The sequence below is a fragment of the Platalea leucorodia genome (genome assembly GCF_965183815.1).
Source record: "Platalea leucorodia genome assembly, chromosome: 1".
NCBI classification, from domain to species: Eukaryota; Metazoa; Chordata; class Aves; order Pelecaniformes; family Threskiornithidae; genus Platalea; species Platalea leucorodia.
Genome location: NC_138823.1, coordinates 145,757,130 through 145,781,526, shown reverse-complemented (window position 1 = coordinate 145,781,526; position 24,397 = coordinate 145,757,130). Strand labels below are relative to the sequence as shown.

Here is a 24,397-nt window from a genome sequence, read left to right as displayed (position 1 = left end):
ACTATGAGTTACATAGTTATAAAAATGCTTTAAAATCAGTCATACCACTAATGTCCACAGAATATTTTTATTCAGAAAATTGATTTTTTTATTTGTTTTGGTTTCGGGAGGGGAGGCTGTCGATTTCTCTCAGGTTAAAACTTGCAGGTTTCAATCTAAACCTAAATTTTAGCAAGATAATTAACTAGCTCCTTAGCACTGTTGGTTATGTTATTTATTTTTAACATTTTGGCAAAATCGAGGTAACATTTCTATGAATCGTTAAAGAGTAATGGATGCTACCCCTAGCATTTCTATTTCATGTACTTTGCCACAAGCAACCTTGTCTAATGTACTGAGGGTACAAACTCAGATTTATCTGCGCTGAAATGCTGAAAGCGTCTGCCACTGTGACAAAAAAGCTCTTCAGTGCTGGCTGCTCAGTAAAAGTCCGATGAAGATTTTACGAATCTCTCTCAAAATCTCCCGTTTGAATGAGTGAAGCTTTTCTTAAACAGAACATGTTACCCCTTCTGTTTCTGTTTTGAGTCGTCCAATTCAAAATAAACGCCGAGTTAGTCTAGGCTGACTGAGAGGATCGCCCGTCTAACTCATCTAGGGTTTAGAAAGGGACGTTGTGCTGCCAGTTGCTTGTGTATTATCTCACCAGAACGGTTAACGCTTTTACTTTATGACAAAGTGCCAACCTATATCCGTACATCGTAGTGATTACTCCTGTTTCTTTCCTACGAGGTCATGTATTTTAATAACAGATGTGTAACTGACTTCATGTCTGTTCGTTCGACTGTTGCTTTTATTGTTTAGCGCACTCACAACAGCGGTGTAGCTAGAGATTTTCTATGTAGTATCAAACAGTAATGTACCAAGCTAGAGATCATTTACAACTAGCAACGCATATTTACTAAGGTATTTATTGGAAAAGCTCAATACTACAAGACGTATATGGTCGAATTTGAAGAAGCTTTTGAAATCAGGCTACCGCTGCTACTGGCTAAGACCATTTTTTGGATAAATCACCTGCCCTGGTTAAAGTTAGGCAAGAGCAAAGAACACACTTTATGTGAAAAAATACATATAAGGCAAACATTTCTTCCTTTTTCATCATATCTTGATACACTGATTTGTAAAGACTTATATCACAACCTTTGTTATAACTATTGCAACTCATTAAAACTGTATTATGTAATATATTTTGACTTTTGGTGTTGCATCCTTACAAAAAGAAGCTGGTCCGCTTGAAGTTTCACCTGATTGCTGTGGGATTCCAAAGGTTCGGGATAAAAAATTAATGCGATTAAAAAAAGACAATCATAATAATACTGCACATAGTTTAAGAGGTCACCAGATTGCTTTATTCAAAAATATATTTTTCCATGTATTTTTTACACTTCCAGTTAAAAATAAGTAAATTGTTAAACTAGAAAGAAACAGTATCTTTTTTAGAATTACTTGAGAGATTTCTTTTGCTTTCTCTTGTCTATGGAAGCTATTTAAAAGTCCCAGACCTTTTATCAAGCATTATTTAAAGAACATAAGGACAATTAGAAGACTGTCAGTATTACAAGGATTAAAATCACCCCCTGGAGAAGGGGAAATTAATTGAAAACTGTAATTTCCTTCAAAGTCCAGATGATGCATCTTCAAAAATATTTTTGGGTAACTTTTAATAATAGTATTAAATTACTCTCTAGAAACAATTATTTTAAAGTTTCAATTGAAAAGATTTTGCAGCTAGGCTCATATCCAGTAAATCATCCATGAACAGACTTTTAGAAGGGAGAAAATGCAGAGAGAATACATAATTTTGTTGTTCTAATTAACAATAAAAGTCGTAATCAGTTTGTTTGCATCTAATTAATAACTTCCAGTTTCTCTGACAAGAACCAAGTTTTAAAATGACTGCTCTCCTGAAATAAATCTGAATTTCATCAAGCTTCCCTATAAAATAGGAATTTATTCATTATTCCTACTTAAAAGTTAACCACCGCTTTGGATTTGCTAGGAGTATTTTATCAATTTTATCTTGGGATATGCCTCTAATTAGCATTTTAGGAACTATATTTTTAAGGATATGTGAATATCCGTGACCTCCATATTTCATCAGCCTATTCTTAGTGTGCACATCATGAGCGATCAGAATTCTGTCTTCATAGCCTTCATCGATCAGCATACGAATCCTGCAAAAGTAAGAAGTATACCCGTCAGTGAAAGGCTCTCGCTCTGCAACAGCACAGAACTGAGCAGGATTTAAATTTTTTATATTACTGTACTGCTGGACTGTATTATAACTGAAAGCACTTATTTTTAGGTACTCAGAAGACACATTTCCTTATATTTAATTGAAGTTAAAACCCTTATTTAATTGAATGAAAAAAAAAACACCTCTGAAAACATACCACCACACATCTCAAAGTGGAGAAGGAAAACTCTTCCTGGCTGGCACATGACTTTGCATTCCCAGTCCCATTAAGTCCATGGAGGAATTCAAGAACCTCGGCATCACCAAGCATGGGGCACAGGTTTTATGTACATGAGTAAGTAATAATTTCCTACATAAGCGCCTTCTCAGCACGATGGACTCATGGGGTTAGTTCTTGCTGCTGTCACAAAGCTAGTCCCGTTACGTTTGTTAAGGGCCAGACTCTGCGTGTGACAGGTCCTTGAAGAAACCCGTCTCATTTACACAAATACTTTCACATCTTTAGTTAATTCCCGTTTAGCAAACCGGGTTAATAAAAATTTTAAGTTGTCGCCATCATATTCCACATAGACAGTTACCATCCAAACATGTTTCAAAGATGTTCATTAAAGAAGATAAATAAGGCAGGCATTGCAGTGCTAGCATATGCCAGGAAAGAAGAGGAGTTAATACAGCAGCCCAGCTCAAACAGACTTGGCAAAATGATGAGAAGTCAGCTTGGAAAAAGAAGTAATCCTTTTGGTCACTCCCTTGTAACCAGGCTGCTCCAACAAGTCCTTCTGGTCCACATTTCACTCTGGGAACCTTAATCCCTTGCTCAGCTCATTTTTTAGAATTTATTCGGTGGGCGTCTGTGTTGCATGACTGTTAAGTTTCCCACTAAGTTCCAGTTTAGTTTGGCAGTAGATTGCAGCATCAAAGTGGCAGAGATGGATAGACCAGACCTGGAAAGTGCTCGTTCCTCAGGAAGGCACCCAATTCCATCATTTCCCAGTGCTGTGAAATTCTAATTCTTACCCTCCTGACTGTGCTTTGATCAGCAAGAAAGCAAATACTAGTTTTACAAGTAACCACACTATATCTGAAGCCCTTACTGTCAGGTTTTGTTACAATCTGTTATGAGGAGATACATGTAGCAGGATCAAATCAATATGGGCAGCAGGAAGAAGGCAAGTATGATAGAACTTGGTAAAAAATTAGCATCTTTCATAAAAACACCATAAATAGTGCCATAAAGTGCACAACACTACATATACTGTAGTATTACAACGTCACATGTCTCTTCTCCAGCCTGAAATACAGCGAGACCACAAGCCAACCAAAGAATCAGAGCAGTGACACTGGAGGGACTAAGTGCTTTGGTGACCAGACATCAGCTTAGAATCATCTCCTTTCATATTTGGATTCATTTCATGGGTTGGGGAGGCATACAGTCCTTTATATTGCATATTCACTGCTGCTTTTTGCTCATTCCTGTGAGTTTAGCTAGTACTTGCTTCTGACTCAAAGAAAAACTGCCCCTGAAAAAATTGCGGTTTTTACTTGCATTGGCAATAGATTGCAGCAAAAATGTGTAAGTACACACACAGCTAAACTGCATCCGAGTACGTATGGCATGACTACAGAAGGTTACGTTTTGAATAGACAAGACCTGAACACATATTTCCATTTAGTATTTTCATCAACACATTTAAAGGTCAATTTCATTTCCACCTCTCTGGGGCTGTTTGACAAAAAAAAACCAAAACACCCTAAGGCAATTGCCACTGCCATCGTATGTTCAGTGTGGATGCATCAAAAGCCCAACAAAATCCATTTAATGGCATTTCAAATTCAAGAGCACATATTCACACCACACAATGAGAAGACAAACTTTTCGTCTTTTCTTCCTATCAACAGCCTGCTGCAAGGAATACTCAAATGCCAGAGAGTTTAAGGAGAGACATCGGTGGCTGAGCAAGTATCATGGATGGAATGAAAACTCTGCCACGGTTGAACAAGCACTTGTTAACCAAGGCATAGTCCATCCCTCTACACGTATTCCTCACGGTGCTTCTGTACATGCTGGCCTCCTGAGGCACAGGGGAGGGCAGCAACTCTGCCCATTCTAAACGTGAAAAGTGCAGATTCATTGCAACAGTTTGAAATACTGAGTGCAAGACTGAAAGCCCTGTTAAGAGAGAGAAACGATTTCTAGTGTGAAAAGCAGCAGCAAATGCTTGGCAGTAAGTGAAATAGCAACCACAGCACCTTCTTAAGAAGAGAACAGCCTGAAAACAGAGAAGAAAAGCCTTGAGGCTAATCTGACAATGAGGGGTAGGGAAGCTATGTCTGAAATATGGGTGAAAGCCAGAAAGTTACTTCATTAGTGATCAGGGATCATAAAATCTTTCTCATCAAAGAGCAGAAAAGAATTATTTCTGACTCTAGAAGGAAAAAAGACACAGGCAGGATGGCACCCCACCCCTCAGAAACGTGCCACTTCACTGCACACGAACAGTGTGGACAAATAGCACAGGAGGATCACACCTCTGGACAGAGTGAGAAGCCCATTCCCAGCTGATCCTACCTGCCTCAGTTTCTGCACGGAATGCATCTCCTTGGCAATACCTTGTGCTAGCACAGCACAACAGATTTGCCGTGCAGCTGAGTTGAGACTGCACGTGCTGATGAGAAGCAGGGAAGAGGTATCCTGCCAGTGGGGCCCAATATTTTCACATTGTGAGCGTGAGGAGCATGGGAGTTCTGAGGAGACAGGAGTCTCATCCTTCAAAACAGAGAAAGGGCAAAAGGAGAGGGGGAGGAGAGGTGATAAAGTGCTTGGAAGAACAGAACTCTGGTTTTCAGGATGGAAGCACGGATCAAATCCATCCAGGACAACCACTGAGTTTTGCTCGGTTAGCACATTCGTGAGATGTAACAGGCTCAGACGATGCCTAGTAGCAGCACTAGGTTTCCAATACGATGTTTCAAACAAAAGCCAAACCCTAACATAAGTCCTGTACCTCCAGCCTTTTCTTTTTTACAGTCTATATAAACGCAGTAAATGACAAAATTCAACCAAATCAGCATGGAATTAGGACGGAGAATGAAGTTAAAAAAGGTCTTGATCTTTTTCTCAAGTAACTTTCTACACACTACGATTCTACATCTTCCTTTGCAGACAGAAGAAATTATACATGCTGCCCTAAAGACGTGACAGCAGCAGAAAAAAATTTGTTGTTATTTTAGTATGAAAAAAAGACAATTTTGAACAGCAAGCAGAATTACTCTGTGATGCCCTTAAGTACCAATAATATTCATTTGTCAATGGCAATGCTATAGCTGAAACTGCATGGAAGCAGATACCTTGTAATTCTTTCATTGTCGCTCGGCATGTCAATATCAGGATGGAACTGGTAGTGAAGAAATTCTGTACCAAACAGGTCATACTCTAAATAGCATCCCAGTTTAGCAAATTCCAGAAGTTTCTTTGTATCAAATATAGTCCTGCATATACAACACATACACAACACAAAGTCAGCATTGTAACAGAAAGGAAAAAAATCTCACAGTACGAGGACAGGTAATTGCAACTTCCTACTTGCAAGGAACAAAACCAATAATCTTAAGATTTAATTCACCCTTTTGATAAAGAGGACTCCTGTTTGACACATGCACTCTAAGCTGATACGCAGCATTGTCCTGCTCACATTCATCTGGGACTTCATGCATTAAAAAAACCAAAACAAACCCAACTCTTCCCCCATGAAATAATGAAAACATTTATGATAATCTTTAAATGGAAAGAGGAAAGTTACTTACTTTTGATATCACTAAACCTCTCAACAGACAACCTAACAAGGAAGGACATTTAAGGAGGAGGTTAATTCACAGTGACATTTTAAAAAAAGACAATGGATTACTTACACAAGACAGATTTACTTTCCCAAAAGAGTTACAGGAGACAGCTACATCCAGGGCTTGTTTCATCCATCACACACCGGTAATACACAACTTTGTCTTTAGTTTCTATTCTGTACAGTGATGTTTCTAGATTGTCATTAGAACAGCAATATATCATTGTTTGCACTGGGATCTGGCCAGAACGCCTTAAGGAAATGCTCTCACCAAAATATATAATGGCGCTGTGAGTACCTGGGACATGGGCTTTGCAGCAGATTTGAAAAGTGAAGGAACAAAGCTACTAAACCCCATCACTTGTTCAGAAAAGAATGGCAATTGAAATAAGAGCTCTCTGGAATATTTTTTTTTCTTTGAAACACTTTTACCAAGAGTATAAGCTATCCAAAGGAAAACAAAAACACTCAAATGATACATTATAAATTTATCTTTATAACCACAACAAAATTTTTTTCATCTAAGGGAAAAACAAGTTTGCTCAAGAACAGCATAGTTAACCAAAAGGGCAGTAGTTGTTTTTTTTTTTTTATTATTATTGCAGATATTGATGTCACAAAGTAATTTTACCCTATACAATTACATCACAGTCTGTTGCTATGGAAATGACTGATGTCACAACTTCAATATTATGACTTAACAACAGGATCAAGTAGGAGGAACAGATGGGTTGAGAGAGAGAAAACCCTTGTTCGAACAAGCCTGCCATCAGCAGGAGTCTAAGACGTGCCAACTGTAATTAATAAAAAATGTTATTTTTAAATAAATGTTACCGTTTACAGAGATTGAATGTTTATTATCAAATGAGTTTTAAAAGTGCAGAGCAAGAGAATGGGTCGTTTTAGATCCAGCCCTGCTCAGTTCATGGGGAAACAGCAGCCAAGAGTATTCATGCCTGTGCAGATAGCAAAAACCACCCAACAATATATTTCAAAATCACAGCCAGAACAATTTCTTCTGAAAACTAATGTTAGTGCTGTGCTTTTGGGTGCTCTGTCCCAACGAAGAGCAGGGGAGCTTAATTTCATCAGCCACTGGGTCCCCGTGCAAGCCACACAGATGCAGCAGCAGCAGCAGCTCGAATTGCTCATCTCTGTGCTGGAATTCGGTGTTTGGGCAGCACGTGTCCCTGAGCAGCCTCGAACGCATAGAAAAGATGGGACGCAGGGAAGCATCCTGTAGCTTGGACCTCATCCATAAATCACCACAGGGACATCCACCAAACCATTATCAAACAGGCATTCGCAACAGTTGCTGTGAGCCTTCTAACAAAAGCTACTCAGGTGAATCAATGTTGATCTCTACCAAGATACCTTTATAACCTTAATCCCTAATGAATGGCCAAAGCCAAGATGCAATAGCTTTTCCTTCCCAGCCTTTATCTACACCATAGTTTCACTATGGACACTTGCTACCTTTTGTGCTAAGGTGCTAAACTGCAAAACATGGTAGCCAGCATTTTAGTTTTATCATTTGACTGTAAATCCACCTGAAAACTACCATTCTGTCTGTGTCAAAAGCAGGCATGAAATACAGAGCTATGTACAAATTTATCTCACATTTAAGGGACTGGGATGCTCCCACGTGGATTCTTCTCACTGGAGGAGACTTAAAATGTTAAATGCACATTGCAAAGCCAAACTTCACAGTAGTTTAGAGTCTATGTTATAGCAAGTGCCAACCTGAATGTGTGAAAGTAATGATAGAAGGAGTATAAGGAAATGTCATATTGTGCATCAGCGGCTGTTAGTGAAACTGCACCTCTGTCTTGACTGCCTTCCTACTTATATTGCTTATTTTCCACCAATAAATCACTGAATTCAACGGTTTACAGCAGCGTACAAAGGCAAAAAAACATAACCGGATGCTTATGTTTTATCAAAATGGCTACGTAAGTACTGACATCTGCAGCTTGCTCAGTCCTCTTTCATACAAAGATTTAGGTAATCAGTTTTTCTTTAGAAATGCAAGAAAAATATAGCTATAGATAAAAAGGAATGCAGGTAAATACATAAAGAATGCTGATATCTTTATATATAATCAAATATGAATGAAATTTCATGGCACTGAATTTTATGCTCCTAAAATCCCCAAGTAAAACATTGAGCTCTGGGTGAATACAAAACACCTGTAGCTTGATTTACATGCTCTTAGAGCCTATAACCATTAGAAATTTGGAGCACAGTGCTCTTGCCTGTATTACACTCACACTGAGGGCAAACAATCCAATTGCTGAGAATCATATGACACAAGCAGTCTCCATTATTCAGCAACTGGCCAAACGAATCAATGCTTGGACATTTTCCAGCTCACCATGAGCAGCACAAGGTCACACAAAACTGATTTGGTAATAGAGGCTGTGTTTCTAAACTGGAGAGAGAAAACACCCCAATTCTTCTCCACGTCTGATGTCGGGCTCCTGGTTTTTGCTCTCAAGGAAACTAAAAGTTAGCTCTCTGGTCTATGCTAAGAACTATCCAAAACCCAACTATTTTCTTGTTAAGCAATATTTCTTCTGTCTGGTAGCAGAACTGAAAAGGTCTGGCTTCTGCTTTGATCCAGCATCTAGCCAAATCACAGATTTCTCTATTAGTATCTGAGATACTTTGGTCAGGCCCTTAAGAGTGGCCCAGTTTTCAAAAACACTGGAAGCCCAGCAGCTTCCCACCCAATCTGGTGAAGCTGCTCAACATCCAATGCTTTGTAAATGCAGTGATCTGTGCAGGGATATGTATTAATGGAATCCCCCTTTTTTAAAAATGTGGCTACAGTTATTCCTAATCTCGCTCCCAGGCTTTCAAAGAGAGTGTTTAAAATCCCCAAATCTCTTTACCAGCGTGAACCTAAAAGCTGATCCCAACTGAAATGCTGGAAGCTCATCAAGCTCTATATAAGCAGCTTTATATTTTTAAGTCAGTAAACTTGAAGATAATTCTTCATGTCGTGATCCCAGCGCAAAACAGAAACCTAGCTATTTGCAGAGCAGTTCCCCTGAACCCCAGCAGGTTGTGGCAACGCTGCCACAGCAGAATAGTGTGCTTACCTGTCGAGGTGAGACATGACTGTCTTTGAAGCATCAGCCCCAGCTTCCAGCAGAATGCGGATAATCTGGAAAGGTGCATCGCTGTTCCTGCCGGGATGGATGATAACGGGGCACCCAAGCTGTGACTGAGCCTGCGCTGTTGCCTGAAGCACCCTGTGTTCGCTCTGAGTCAAAGGCCAGGAGCAACCTATTTCTCCCACCACACCACACTTGATGTTAGTCCCATCCGCTCCATTGAGTATCTCATCAACAATAATGCCTGCAAGCTAGAGAACAGGAAAATGAGATTTTTGGTTATTAATACCATTTGTGCTCAACAGCATCAAATTTGGCCTATGGACACTGTGCTAGTTATACTCCTGAGGTTTCTCTGAACTTATTTAATTAACAGTTGGGTGTGTGAAAACACTGCAGTTAAAATCTGGTTTCTGTCAACTAATGTTATGCTAGCCATTCACTAAGATCAAAACAAACAAAAAGCAAACCAATTTAACAGTATCCACTCACACAGTTGCCCAGGTTTGCCGGTAAAGCTGGTCTATACAAAATTTGAACACTGATTTAGGCTGAGACTAATTTTTTTTTTAAAAAAAACAAAGTTAGCTCAGCGTGAAACCTGCACCTCGCACTCCTGAATTGGCTCCAGAAACAATTCAATGTAATTTCTTGCAAAACAAGGGCTCAGAGAATAAGGAAACCTTGTCACTCAGATAGGGGAAAGGAGAAACTCTGGCAAAGATCCTGAAGAGACAAGTTTAAGGCAAATCCTGCTTGTGGGAATGCTGACATAAAACAAGAGGAGCTCCAATGACTTCAGAAGCACAAGAACAAAGCTCAGCTGACAAACTTACAGGGTCAAAATTAGCTTCCTTTTAAAATATTCATAAGCAAAAAAAGACATCAGAATCTCCTAATAAAAGCAGCTTGTTATAACAGCTTTAGTTTTTCTTTTCCAGAATAGGCCAAATATCTTAAAGAATACATTCAGAATTCAGAGCACAAAATGGCACTGATGATGACCTTCTAACTCTTTGGCCTTGAATGTTAGGGAAATAATGATTTTAAGGAAGAATAAAGTGAACAAAGGAAGAAGGAAGGTTTGCAAGCAAATCCAGGAAACCGAAAAACCCCACACCAATTTTCAAATAAATCTGTAACTTATCCTTACTCCACACCTTGTCTCCTCAATAGCCTCATACCACATATTGGTAAATACTCAATCTACACACAAAAGTCAGTCCAAGCTGTTACAATTTACAGCAGGCTTCTTCCCAACACTTTATCCTACAATAGAGAATTCACTCCTCTCCTGAAGAGCATCTCTCCTGCAGCAACATCCTTGTGTCACTAAACAGCTCAGCTAGGGCTGGCAACAAAATATTCAAATTGTCTTTGCCTAATCAGAAAACATATCATCACGTCACATTCACTGGCAAACGAGGAACCACCAGGTACCACGGATCAGTCACTGCACAACGCTTTCTAAGTAACCGTCTTCTGGACTGGATTAAAGATTTATTACCAGCTGAGTACAGGACATCTGTGGGTGTCCAGTAGTCCACCAAACAGAGAAGGGAAACCGTTGCCCCAAGAAATCTATTTGTATCAAATTTCAAGCGATGCAAGAATATTTAGGAAAACTAGTACTGTTCTGTACAGCTTGGGCCAGCTTGGGTCCAGTGTGGTTGGCAGTGCTGCATCCCTTTACATCTGCTCAAGTTTTAACCATTGATTTTTAAAATGAATTTGACTCATTTGTAAACTGCAACAGTTTTTTAAAAAATTTTCTCAGCTCTGTTCATCCACATTCACAGCCTCCTGCCCTGGAGAGTTCCCTTCCCTCTTCTCCCTGTCATCACAGTTTCTTAATAAAAGATGAATGAATAATTATTATTATTGGAATATCTGGGGACCTTGGCCATTATTAACACATTGTCTTAGGCACCATACAAACAATTCGATGTAGACTCTGCCCTGAAAAGACTGGACAAATGGTAGAGAAGAGAGATGTAACAGCCAGCCTGAGCAGAGCAATGATTTACAACTGTCCTGTACCTACTGCAATTATTTATGCTTTTTACAAGAATTCTGGGTGATCTCATTGGGAAGCAATTAGCCAGAAAAGAAGAGACAAAAGAGGCAGAAGGGATATACTCCTTCCTTAAAAACTGTAAAAAGAAGAGGATAATTGGTGTGGTACCAGATGCCCACACATGAAGTACTTTATTTTCCTTTTACTGTTGCATTATAACAAATCCCTGAGAGAAAATGGAGCTTAAGAGTTGGAAATGCTGATAGATAATCCCAGCATACATGAGTAGCGTTGGTCTAGCTGTAACACACAAGCAGTAACACGGTTCCCAAGTTTTTCACGTTGAGAATGTCTAGATTTCATCTACTTTGCTGGAACTTCTCTCCAACTTTTACTCACCCAGGGATAATTCATAGCAGAGAGACTCTGAAGCAATGGTTAAGACTTACCTGCTCCACCGTCATGGCCTGTGTTTGAGGCGAATGAGTGGAATCCACATAAAACCCAGCCCCAGCAATGATATGGACTCCAGTTTCTTCTGCAAGTTTCTTCAAAGTATTCATATCCCGACCGATTCCTGTGGTTGTGTTTTCCACGATTGTCCCACCACCTGCTGCTTTAAAATGCAACAGCTCCTCCTTCACAGCATCTGTTTCCTGATACAAAAGAAGGTTTTCTTTATGGCTGTAGGGGTTTTGCTTAATCCAAAACAAGTTCTTCATCTCAATGGGCCCATCAGACAGAGGCTCTTGGCCTGGAGAAGGTGGACAAAAACAGCTGCTGTAGTTCATAGTCAAGTGTTCATGAGTCAGCGTATAGCCAAGGCGGTCCGGATCCACAGGGCCCAAGACAGTCTGCGCTTTCCCTCCCAAGGAAGACATTTTTCTTCAGCAAAAGGAAAAAAAAAAACAGATTAAAAGAGTGTGGGAAGGATGAAGAAAGGAAACAAAAACATTTCAGATGGAGCAAACGTTTCTTACAAAATTTCTGAATTGCCTCCTCTCTCTCACGTGCGTACCTACACACTGTGTGTGTTTGCTGGAAAGTTTTCAAACACTGTTTCCAGTAGAGTGGTCAATATGAAAAACAAAGCATTTATTTTACTCAACTGCGCTTGTATTAGTACTCTAGCAATGTAAAAATACCACATTCCCGTACAGGGAAATCATCATCATTTATTGTGCTATAGTCAATATCACATCAAGATAAACATTTCCTATTTAATAACAGCCACTGTATGTTCATTTAAGATTCTCTGTTCTTCAGCAGCTGTCAAGCTTTGTCAGCTTGAGCCACCAGATGAATGTACTTGGCACCAAGGCTGAATATTCCTTACTGGTACGTTCATTTTATTTATCTGTGTCCTCCAAGGCTTGCTATCCCCCTCGCACGCAGAGGAAGCTGTCTGTGTTTGGGCACCTTGTTTGCCCCTCTGCATGAGGAACGCCAGGACAGGGGTGATCATCTGCTCCTTAGACTTCAACAGAGGCTCAGGTTCTCCTGCCAGCTGAGCTATGGAGGTCTGGAACAGCCCAGGACAACTCCTCCAAAGCCAACAGCCACTAAAGATACAGCGTGACCCCCAGCCAGCGGGGCGGATGCCAAAGTACTTTTCCCATCAGCTTCATTGGCCAAATATTTTACCAGTTAAGAACAGACCTTAACCTAACACTTAATTTATATGGCTCAGCCTCTAAAAGACTTTTTTCTTCATCTTCAACATGAACAAAACAATGTTTCTCAAAACTTCAAATAAGTAGTGACAAAGATGTACATTGAGGCTACCGTCTGCAGTTGGTTCACGTCAAAGGCATCTGCCCTGTGCAAGTTTAGCCTGACTTGCTACAGGTCAGAATGCGCTGCAACTCTCCCCATTGAGATCTGGGGGTATTTTTTCTTTTTGGGGTGGGGATAGTCTTTTTTGTTTATGCACCATATTAACATTAAACATAGCTGACTACCCAGTTCATGTTAGATCTTCCTGATGCCAGTTGCAAAGGCTTGAGGATATACAGTTATAATCCCTAGTCAACCAAAATCATCAGTTATGAAACAAAATACATGTTTAATCATGTCCAGAGGACAGGACTAACTAGAGCATGCATTACTGATTAAAGAGAGGGTCTTTCCCATTTCTGTCTCCCTTTTAGTGAATAATATCATAAACACAGGTTTGTTACTGGTGAAGCCCTCAGAGGACACTTTCCTTTTAACTGCTACAGTTAATCTACCAGGATGACAGAAAAACAAATCTGAAGGGCACTGAACTCTACATATCAAAGGGCATCGAGGTCTCTTTGGGGATACTTTCATCTCACGAGAAGCAGTCATTGTCAGAGTACCAATGTACAAAAGCGCCCCAGCCCCTGCAAAAGGCAGGTATCACCTGCCTAGTGAAGTCTGTAGTGCTGGCAGTTATTTTAATATGAAAACTTGGCCATCTGTAAGAAAGAGAGAGGACTGACTGACTGTTTGCTTGCCTTGTGTAAAAGCAGACTTAGGAAGAACTGTTCTTTTATAAATTTCATTTCTAGACTAGTGTGTTGACTTGTTTGAGAAAGCAGAAGAATAATTACTCTCATAGAATAGACTGCTGGCTGATTAATATAATGATTTATTTTTTGCCAAATAAATTAAGAAGTGCATGATTTCAGAAAATATTATTCTTGAGCAAATAATTAAAAGCAAAATACCTGTCTTAGTCAGAAACTGCTGCTAGCTGCAAGTCAATTAAGTTGTCCAACCCAGTCATTAATTCTGTCCTCGAACAAAGCTGGTGCTCTATAGAGCAACCCACTATTTTGGAGAAAGTTCAATGATCTGAGTCATTCTTATATGCACAGCAAAGAGACTAGGATAATTCTAAGATAATTGCATTACCTTTGCTTCCCCCCCCCCCCTTTTTTTTTTTTTGCGTTAAATATCCACACTCTAGTATTCAGTAAAACCCTGACAGCATAAGTGATAACTACTCTCCGCATTCGAGACACAATTTTCTTTCCCCATGCTCACTGACAATTTTCAAATCCATAAGCTAGGAAACAAACCTATATAAATATTTTGTTATATAATTAAATATATAAGTAGTGAAGTTCTTTTGCTAAAACTTGACACAAAGTGATTACAGTCTGTTTCCTTAACAAGTTTCCATTTCAGTTTTTTATTTATTTAATAGTTACTCAAAAAGGCCACTCTAATTGAATGTGAATTTTTGCTCACTTTCAGACTACTACTTTGACAAAAAGTTGACTTTCAACATTTGTTCCTACTAATTTCTTCCCAACACAGTTAATTTAGATCACCCTCAATTAATCTGGCTTGACCACTGCGAAGACCTATGGTTGTGCGTATGAGATCTCATAGCCTGAGGCTGCCGTCTTCTGATTTGTAACAGCAGGAAACATTTTAAATTACCAGTTCCAGTGCCAGGTTTCTCTTGTAGCAGATACCAATCTGTTGATTTTTAGACTCTAGATTTCAGATTATAGTACACATACAGAGTTTACAGAACCAGTGCCTACTATTGAACCTTTTGATTGAGGCCAAGGATTTTTATAAATACAAGCAGCATCACAAAAATGGAAACTGACACAAACAGCATTTAAAGCAGGCCTAATTTTATCTGCATGAAAAATATGATTAATATTAATGTCTGTGCCTTCTTACTAACACAGTTTTAGAAACCCACCGCTTTTAATAAAAAAAATTACGAAAAATAAAGACAGCCAACAACCCGTGACTGGAATTATTTTTAAAACCACTGTCCTGATATCTTCCCTACTGTCATTTACACAGACAGCATGCCCTGATTATGCTATAACGAGACATTATTCCTAATAAGATTCATTTGACGGAACCAGAATTTAATTAGTGTCTTTAAAACAGATCTTGGGTGCAAACAGCTTTTAAATGGAATAAGGACTGCTGCTTAATTTAAGCATGTATATGTTACTACAGAAATCAATGTTCGTGTGCTTTACTAATGACTTGCATGCCATGTTTAACACAAGCCTTTCTTCCGAGAAAGTTTCTTCTTTCATACACCAAGGACTGAATTCATATCACCTCATTTAGCCATCTAAAATGATGTATGTCTTCTACAGAATAATCATCTAGACCATTTTCATAGTGGAGATGGAAAGACATATCCACAGGCAACCAACTCATCCAGCCTATTTTGAATGTTTGTAATAGAACAGGACAAGTCACTTTCTGTAATACCAGCCTCCTTCCATGGACTGCAGAGGGATCCAAGAAACAATCCTGGACAAGTGTATTTTAGGTGGTCCTATATAAGACGTGTGAATTTTATCTACTGAATCTTCACCCGGTCTGAGGGGAGGGGGAAAGGTGCCAATTCCTATGACAAAAGACAAACAGGTAGGCTCTTATCTGGCAATAACAGGTATTTTGGTTTTTGAAATCACTAATTTATGCTGTGCTGTCACCAAGGTGCTCCTGCATAGAACAAGGCTTCTCTGCTCTAGGTGCTGTATAAACAGAGAAATAAATGTTATTTCCTGAAAATTACATATTCAGATAAAAAGAAAATGAGAATTGCTTTAAGATATAACCAAAACTTGTGTTATTTCACAACAGCCTTGAAACAATACCTTAACATTTCTGTAATAAACTCTGGACAAATCTTTACAACCACCAATTGTATGGTGCATAAAATACGACTCTCACCATTAGCCAACTATTAAATATTGGTGAAGTAAATATTTTTCCTAGAGGTATTGTTAAGAGAAAAGAGACTTTCTGCTAAAAAGGTCATGGTACTGCATTCCTGAGTCTGGTAAAAACTCCACTGAGTTCAATAGCTGTTTTGCCTGAATACTGATGACAAGATTTGTGTTTCCGCTTTTCCCATCTGAAACTTGTGCTTCAGTCATTGTGTCATTTTAATGGTCTTGTAATGGGAAGTCTCTCTAGGTTTGGATTAGTTGCTTCCTACAGTAATCTCATATTGCTGAAGCATTATAATTGCATAAACACAGTTTCCACATGCTAACGTCGCATTTTTTTTGATTCAGTAAGCACAGATGGTATTAGCACAGATTCTCTCTAGACTTGTATGGGAATCATTTTATTGCCATTACATTACAATGTGAGATTAGTGACACTAAATCCAGATTGCTGTGACACAAAATTTACAAAAAAAAGCAAGAAGAATGGCTCAATAGGTATTTATTATATTCAGAAAAAGTTAAACACAGCTGCCATTTAGAAACAAGGGCTGCCCTGGCTGCATCAAGAGCACTGTAAGCGCGTCTCTCCTTTACAACAATGCGGTCCTAGGAAATGTGACGTAGTGCAGGTTCGCTATATATTTACAGATGGAAGAAATGCTTTGAGCATTCAGTTCTACTGTGAGCAACCTCTACAGAGCATGGAAAAGCCCCAGATTAGATATATATGACACATCTGTAGTAAATTATCATTAGCTAGTCTATGCTGTGTTATCTCACCATTCCCTACATGTAAACATTTTGCAACGAGTGAAAAAGTTAGCAAGACAAAGGAAGAGGAGAGGCAGAGGGTAAGAGAGCACGTGTAGACTATGTCAGAAAGAATTAAAAAAATTAACTTCTTTCTCTCTTCCCCCATGCTTCTGCCAGCTCTGTAGAGGTTTACGGGGTGGAAGGAACTCAATACTGCCAGCACAGTTCTTCTTCTTCCCCACCAGACAAGCAAGTTTTCTAACTTCTCTGACAGATGGGTGCCAGATCTACTTTACCTTCTTCAAAAATTTATTCACAAGCACTAATTACAGGACAAACAGGCCTGAAACCCAGCTCTCTCTCATACACTGGTTTAAAAAAGCATGGCGTTTTTGCTCGTGCACAGCGTCAGGGAAGTGCAGCTACAAGGGGCTGCAGAGCAGAGTCCACCACAACAGGCTGGGTGAGAGCAGCAGTAGGAGTGAACTTGCATCTGCTCCAGAAGGACAGATACAGGCTCACCTGTCATTTAGCCCAGCAATTCCCTCTGCATCAATGTCTGCAAAGGTGTCCAACAGCCTGCAACGCCGTACTCCTACACGGGCACTCTCACAGCACCACTCATGCCTTGACTAAAGCTCTTCTCAGAGAGGAGGGGAACACTTACAGTGCCTCTCTCCCACAAGAACTCCTGTCTAACTCCATACAAGCATATGTTGCAGCTCTTCCTTTAATGGGGCACCTGCAGTTTCCCATCTTCGGGTGGCTATATTTTCATGGAGCACGTAAGAACCTCACCATTTCAGATATCTGTACTCTCTCGACTGGGTAGAAATGGGCCAACAGATTCAAAACCTAGAGAACTCTTGGCGGAAATATTTAAAAAGCATAACCTATCCCTACCTTGCTGCCTTTTTTCCTGAAACACACTGTCCTGGAGATACTCAGAATGGTGGGTTAATGCAGCAGCCTTCAACAACCTACCTCTGGTCCCATAACCATTCAGAAACATAAATTTCCTTAAGAAGCCAAGCTAAAAGAAACACTAAATATTGGTTTTTATTAGATTTTCTATATATGCTTTGAACAACCAAAAAGCTTTTACGCTACAGAAGTGAGAAAGGATACTGGAAGTAAGACTTTATATTAAGTTACAATACATGCTATGAAAAAATTCAGGAGAACTCTAGCCAAGCCTTACGTAACCCTACAATAATAAAGTCCCAGCAAAATATGCATGCACACACACCACAGCAGTTACATTGCTTGAGTGGCACTGGCAATGTTCTACAAGCTAAAAAAAAAAGTTACTTAAATTATAAGAGAAATTTAAACACTATTACACATATGTGAAAGGCCAATATATTGATTCGCTGCCCTCAGAACCTCCAAAAAGCACACTTTGGGGAAAGGACCTGGGCAAGTGAGAAGCAAAGCTTTGAAATGTTCACCTGAAAGGGTAAGTGAAAATTTTCACTGTGTACTCCCCCCATTGCTCAGCTAGTGGCAGGCAGACAGACCTTCCAGCTTCTCATGGTTTGAGGGTCACATTCTTGCTCTAGCTAGGCTTTGAGCCAAACATATATAAAACAGATTTCTTCCTTACAGTGGAACAGCCACACCAGAACAAAGTGCAGCCTCTCATGTCGATTCCACGGTATGGCCATACCTTTGGGATCAAAGCAAGCACATGTGACCGGCACGTGACCACGTATGCACACCTACAGTGGTTCGCCCCAGAGGCAGAGTTTAAGCCACTTAGTATGTAATACTTTGCACACTGCTTTTTCAATTTGGTTAAAGTTCAGATGTTGTAAGCACAACAGAGTCAGACTTTTATTTTACCTTATTTCTGTGCAGATAACAGTCTCAAAACCTAGGCTTCTTCGAGCAAAGTCACACTGAAGTTTCTCTTCCTCAGAGAGATCTGAGACCAACATTCCCATAAGTGGGTTTTCATCAACATCTCCTTTAGAAGAACTTCAGGGGATTTTACATTTTGGGCAGCTTCCAAAATTACTCCTGATAAAAGGTCAGATAAAAATTCTCCCCTGGGGTCCAACATTACATTAATTACATTTTACATGTACACATAGTGTTTTTAGGCCAAAAATCAGGACTGAAGTCACATTACGCTATATGCAAATATGGGCTGAGTCCTGCATGCTGATGCATGCATTTGTATTCTTAAGTCTAAACAGAATCATATTTGCTTCTCGTGGGTGCTGGGCTACAAGCACACACTCTCTTTCTCGCTAGGACAACATGATATAGGAAAAAAAGTGTGCTTTTCAGAAATGCTTGTCTTCATTCCCTCTAAACTTCAAATTTGAAACTTAAGCATACACGTAACTACTCTTACTGTTATTCTCATTGAGTTTAATTGGTTTGCTCTCTATTTAAGGTCACATATGCTTAAATATTTTCACATGAGCTTAAACATTTCAGTAAGCATGTTGGACGGAGCATTATCATTCACTTGTGCAGCACCATCACCAAGGGCCACACCAAATCAGTCTATAGATCTTTACATGCAGAGCTAAAGAGAAAAGGGATGGAGGTCAAAGGCACCAAAGAACAGACACCATCCTTCTCACCACACATAACTATGCAATGGAAGTGTGATGTTCATTACCACCTCCTACTCAAGACTGGACATTACTAGCTAGAAAATTCAGATGCATGAACCCCAAGGTCAGCTTTGTAGCAGAACATACCAGTCGCTGATGCACTGAGGCCTGTGAAGCCACACACAGTGGAGAACAGTGTGGAGATGGGGTTTAGTGCCTCATTCAAGATCACAGACCACAGCAACTGGGATAACCAGGGACTTCCAGAAAACCACTTTCTGTAATAGTGAACGATGGGTTTAGATACATGGAACTAAATTCAGTTTCCCAGTACTGCAAACAACTGTATCCCAAAACTTGTAATCAATCTGGAGACTCACTGGAAAAAAAACAAAAAACAAGAAAAGCCTTCGCAGTTTCAACTGTGACTGTTCTGCTATGGCTGTGTGAGGAAATTGAAGCCATATGCTCTTCTCAAGGTCCGGTTCTGCTCTAATGAGAAACTAGCCCACATAAGAAACGTGAGACAAGTGAAAGCTTAAAGCTGATGGGTGTAACTTAAAGAGTATCTTTTAACTTAGAGACTGGTCTTTATAGAGTCTGCATACTTTGGCAGTGGTCAAAGGCAATGACCTCTTGCTTGTACAACTCCTGGTACTAAGTTCTTACCCACAGCTGGGCACAATAGTGAAACAGCAGGAACAACCAACACACACAAGCTGACAAGACTGTCAGGTCTCCTGCCTGTCCTTCTGCTTTCTTTCCAGGTATTGCTGAATCTTCAGTCTTAACAAGAACTGGACACAGAACCCTGCCACTGTTTTGTCCTTTTGTACCACAGAATGTGATATCACAGTATGTCTGAGAGAAGATACAAACTCAGTACCTTCGTCCTGGAAACTATTAATTATCTGGGTTTTTTTAAAATCTTTGCTACCCAGTCTGAAGTGAGTAACACAGTCAAGTCCTGCAATAAAGTTTACAACCCTCAAGAGTTCGAGCAGTAAGACCACTTGAACATTTCCCAACCCATCTGAAAATGACCCATCTGCCAGAAGGTATGCAAATTACAGCAAAGAAAGAGTTAAATTCCTTTCATTTAGTCATCACTACAGAGACTCAGGACAGGGGAAAGATAACTGTGGAATAAAACAATTCTCTTTTTACACTTTGAGGTAAGACGTGAGATCCTGAAAGAGTGGAAAAAGAGAGAGTACGTCAGCAGGTAACATACCATTCTTCTTTGGTCCTCCTTCCTCCGCAGAAGTTACTTCAGGAAAAATCCTGTGACTTTGGCTCCATGCAAAACTAAGGTTTCAGAATATCTTTGAGAAGAGTGTTTCTGAGATCCAACTGAAAATTTGTGGTTTACTTAAAACTGTCATGTAAAAGATGATGGCGGTGGTCATCGTCTTTCTTCTTACTTTCTTCTTCTTATCCAAGTAGTTAAATACTCCTGAAACATATCCCAGCCATTGCTAGGATAAAATGCCTTTCTTGGATTGTTACCCACATACATATTAATATCAGACCAAAGACATGGCCACTGCTTAGAAAATTCTGAGGAAGCTTTTTGATTTGTGACCAGAAAATGATGTTAAAGCAGAAGACCTACTTATCAGTTTTGAGAACAAGATGAAATTTCTTTTTAGAACTAGTGGGATGGGACACTCCCTTTCCCTTCCAATATGGCTGGTCATGCAATGACTTGTATATTCTTGTATATTCTCCAGAAACACAGAAGACTGCTCTGAATCTCAAAACTGCTCTGAATCAAACCAGGGCCTTGAACCTTAGGTTTCCACAACCTAGATGGATTTCTAATCCTCCCCCTACCAGAGAGGTGGCCAGTCTGATGCAAGCAGAAATACCCTTTCTCTGTTTTCATGAAACCTGAAGAAGTCATGGTTTCAGCTTACTAAAAAATGAACCTTGTTCAGTATTTCAAGTTTTGAAAGATGGAAAAAATATTTTGGATCTGCATCAAGTGAAATAAGAAATAAAATCCACAGAATGTTCAGAGAAACAGTCCTTCAATAAACACAGAACTCATTGGTGCCATATGCTTTGCTATACACTGATTTTTGTGTGTGAGGAGCAAGCTGACGGCTCCCCAACCACAGAGGGAAGCAGTGACACTTGTTCTTGCTCTGTCATGCATTAATTTAGTAAGTTAGCACTGGTCACCTATACGAAATGTAATTAAGCATCTGAATGCTACTGTTGCCACCTTTGATTATAACTACAAAAATAAATGTGATGATGGTGACATGATGGCAAATATTATGTCCGTTAAATTTCAAAACATGAGAGGCATTCATAATAATAAATGACACTTATGTAGTCTTTCATATAACAATCCCAAAGTACCTGACAAAATGATACAAAACTACCTATCACAAGCATCACTTCACCCATCACTGCAACACAGCCCCCAGCAGAAAGAAGGCAACAACCTTTAAACACTACAGAACATATTACGACAGAGGACGTCAAATACTGTATCCAATACAAAGCACAGGGGAATTCCAGACAAGCAAAACACAATTTTCCAAAAGCAAGTGACCTCTGACTAAAAGTCCGTTTCATTCAAGAGTTATTGCAAGCCTCTAGCATACAGAAGATACCATTCTTAACAACAGACATGCCTAAAAAAAGAATTATATCTACAAGTTTCTTAGAGATCATATATATTCACTTGCTAGGCCAAAAGATGCTTGTTTGAGTTCCTCACCAACAGGAATTGCAAGCTTCAACTCAGGGCCACGTCACCACAAGACACGCTGCAGAAGGGCTGTTAACACCCAAGGCCACTGCCGGGCAGTGGCTTGGGTACAGTGCTGAACCCCACTTGGCAGAGGGGACCCGGACCTCCCTCGCTCAGAACCAGCACTCCTCTCCGCAGCTTGCCAAACTGGTGCAAGGGGAGGAGAAAGCAGGGCGTCTGCTGCAATTGCGTTCTGTAAAGGGCAGCACACCTCAGGCCACGGAGAAAATGTGGGGTGTCTGGATCCCAGCAAGGCTCGCAGGCAAGTCTGGAGCTTTGCTGTTGAGCCTTGTCAAGCTTAAGCAACTCTGGAAGCATCTTGCAGAGGGCTGCGGGTGCTTCCAGATGGAGAGGCAGCTGAAGGCAGGCTTTGAAGGTCCCAGTTTTGGATTGAGGCGTTTGTTCCTTCACAGAGCCACCTTCAGGGACTGACGGGAGAGGAGTACTAGAGAGGATGTAGTTCCAATATTTAACTTGTTATGACTGTACAAATATTAAATACCAGCACTAATAATAGCAGCGTAGCTGCACTCGCACAGTGAAGCCGGACGGAGCTGGGGGGTTACTCTGCTGATAACTACCATCCGATCCCGTGAAACGCTTTCCCAGAAAGGAGCCGGTGTTCATCACCTCAAGCTCCAGACCGGCTGCGGGTCTCCCTGCAGGAGCCCCGCCTGACCCAGCGCCGCTCTCCGGGCCGCGGCCTCCTCCCGCCTCCCGCCGCCGCTCCCCCTCACGCCACCGGTCCCCTCCGCCGGGGCTGCACCCGGGCGGGCCGGGCCCCGCCTCAGCGCCCTGATCCGCGCGGGTCGGCGGCCCCTAAGCCCCGGCACCCAGACCTGCGCTCCCCGCCGCGAAGCGCCGGCCCGCCCGCCCCAGGCCTCCCCCCCGCCCCAGGCCGCCGCCTCCCGGCGCGGCCCCCGCCCCGCAGCCCGCGACGCGCGGCCGTTAGCCGCGGCCGCCGCGTCCCGCCCTCTCCGCCTCAGGCCCTCCCGGGCCGGCAGCAGCAGGGGCGGAAGCAGCTCTCGCCCCTCAGCCCCGGCGGCGTTTCCCGGCCCGGGCGCTAGGCGGGCCGAGGGCATTAAGGGCGAGCCCGGGACGAGTCCGGGCCGCGGGAGGGCGCGGAGCGGCTGGGCGGGCTGAGGAGCCGCGCCCCGGGTCCCCGCCGCGCCTGCCCGCTCGCTCACCCCGCGGGCAGGACCCTCCGCCGGCAGCACCGCAACCCCGCCGGCCACGGCAGGGCTCCCCCGGCCGGCAGCCCGCCGCTCCCGCCCCGCTCGGGGCGGGACTTCCCCGCCGCGGCCCGGCCCCGGGGACGGGAGCGGGCGGTGGAGGCGGGGGGAGCGGGCAGGGTGCGAGGGCGGCGGGGACTTCGGAGCCCGGGGCGGGCCGGGCGAGCGGCAGGCGAGGGGAGCGCTGCCCCGCTGGCTCCCTGCGGGCACCCGCCCGGCTCGGTGCCCGCCACCCGCGGTTGGCGCTGCCCAGAAGCCCGTTCCCGCGGAGCGCGGGGCAGCGGTGCTTGGAGCAGCGGTGTTGGGGCCAGCGGTGTTGGGGCCAGCGCTGGCTCCAAGTGCGAACGAGAGCCGGTGGATGCGAGCATCCTGCCTGTCCTTGCTCGTACGCCCTGCTGGCACAGCGGGGAGGAGGCTTGGATCCACTGAGTCATTTTGGGGGGTTGGGAGATCGCGCGGAGTGCTTGGGCTTGCGAGAAGCAATATTTTCTAATTTGCCCTTGCAATGCAAATAACAGGGAAGGTTGAAGAGGCGCTTCCCAGTACTCACAAACAGGATGACAATGACAGAGATTCTGGATAAAAATGCAGGTGCAAACTCTGAAATGAAAACAGAGCTGACACCAAGTTCTTACACTTTCCACCCAGGACCTCAGAAGTGCCTTACTTCCCTAAGGCTCACAGCATCCAGCGTGGTACTGTTACACTTTATAGAAGGGTGAACAGGTGCTGGCAACACGACTAGCAAAGGCACAAAGGGCGGTGAACTCCTCCAGCTCTCGCACACAGCCAAAGCTGCAGCAAAGCCACCCTGTGCACTGTGCAGACGTGTTACCTGAACAGGGGAAGGAAAGCTCAGGCTTTTCTGGGAGAAGTCCTTGCTGTTCTCTTTGCTACCCATTCTACTTTGACTCCTTCCCAGTCCCCGTTCATACCAGGTTGGGGCCAGCAATGGCCCTGCATCCCGCTGTGCAGAGCCCCAACCTGCGCTCAGTGCGGCAGCACGGTGCCTGCAAATGGATTCTGGTGTGGCTGCCTTTAATATGGCTGTTCATTGCCTGGGGGAGCTGGATCCTAGCTTTTATTCAGATCCCAGATAATCCTGTGATGCAGAAAGTGAGTGGGCAAAACTAGGAATGAAAGCCAATGCATGCTGATGCTCAGGCCTTTTATCATCCATCTTACAGTGAAGAACAAAAGTGGAGGTAG

General features: G+C 42.1%; 1 protein-coding gene across 1 annotated transcript; it reads right to left on the bottom strand.

Moving 5' to 3' along the window:
* Positions 1-1,842: 1,842 nt before the first annotated feature.
* Positions 1,843-23,202, bottom strand: PTER (phosphotriesterase related). The gene is made up of 5 exons (XM_082330484.1): positions 23,144-23,202; positions 11,625-12,060; positions 9,144-9,409; positions 5,549-5,689; positions 1,843-2,177 (listed from the first exon to the last, which is right to left on the bottom strand). Exons 2-5 carry the CDS (start codon positions 12,054-12,056, stop codon positions 1,967-1,969), a joined length of 1,050 nt encoding a protein of 349 aa, XP_082186610.1. The 5' UTR covers positions 12,057-12,060; positions 23,144-23,202; the 3' UTR covers positions 1,843-1,966.
* Between the last annotated feature and the right edge of the window lie 1,195 nt (positions 23,203-24,397).

Excerpts from the sequence above, each read along its gene's own strand:
- PTER (XM_082330484.1), bottom strand. The coding sequence starts at position 12,056 with ATGTCTTCCTTGGGAGGGAAAGCGCAGACTGTCTTGGGCCCTGTGGAT. Across the intron at positions 5,690-9,143 it reads GTCATGTCTCACCTCGACAG|GACTATATTTGATACAAAGA; the intron begins GTAAGCACACTA and ends TTGTATATGCAG. Across the intron at positions 2,178-5,548 it reads GACAATGAAAGAATTACAAG|GATTCGTATGCTGATCGATG; the intron begins GTATCTGCTTCC and ends TTACTTTTGCAG.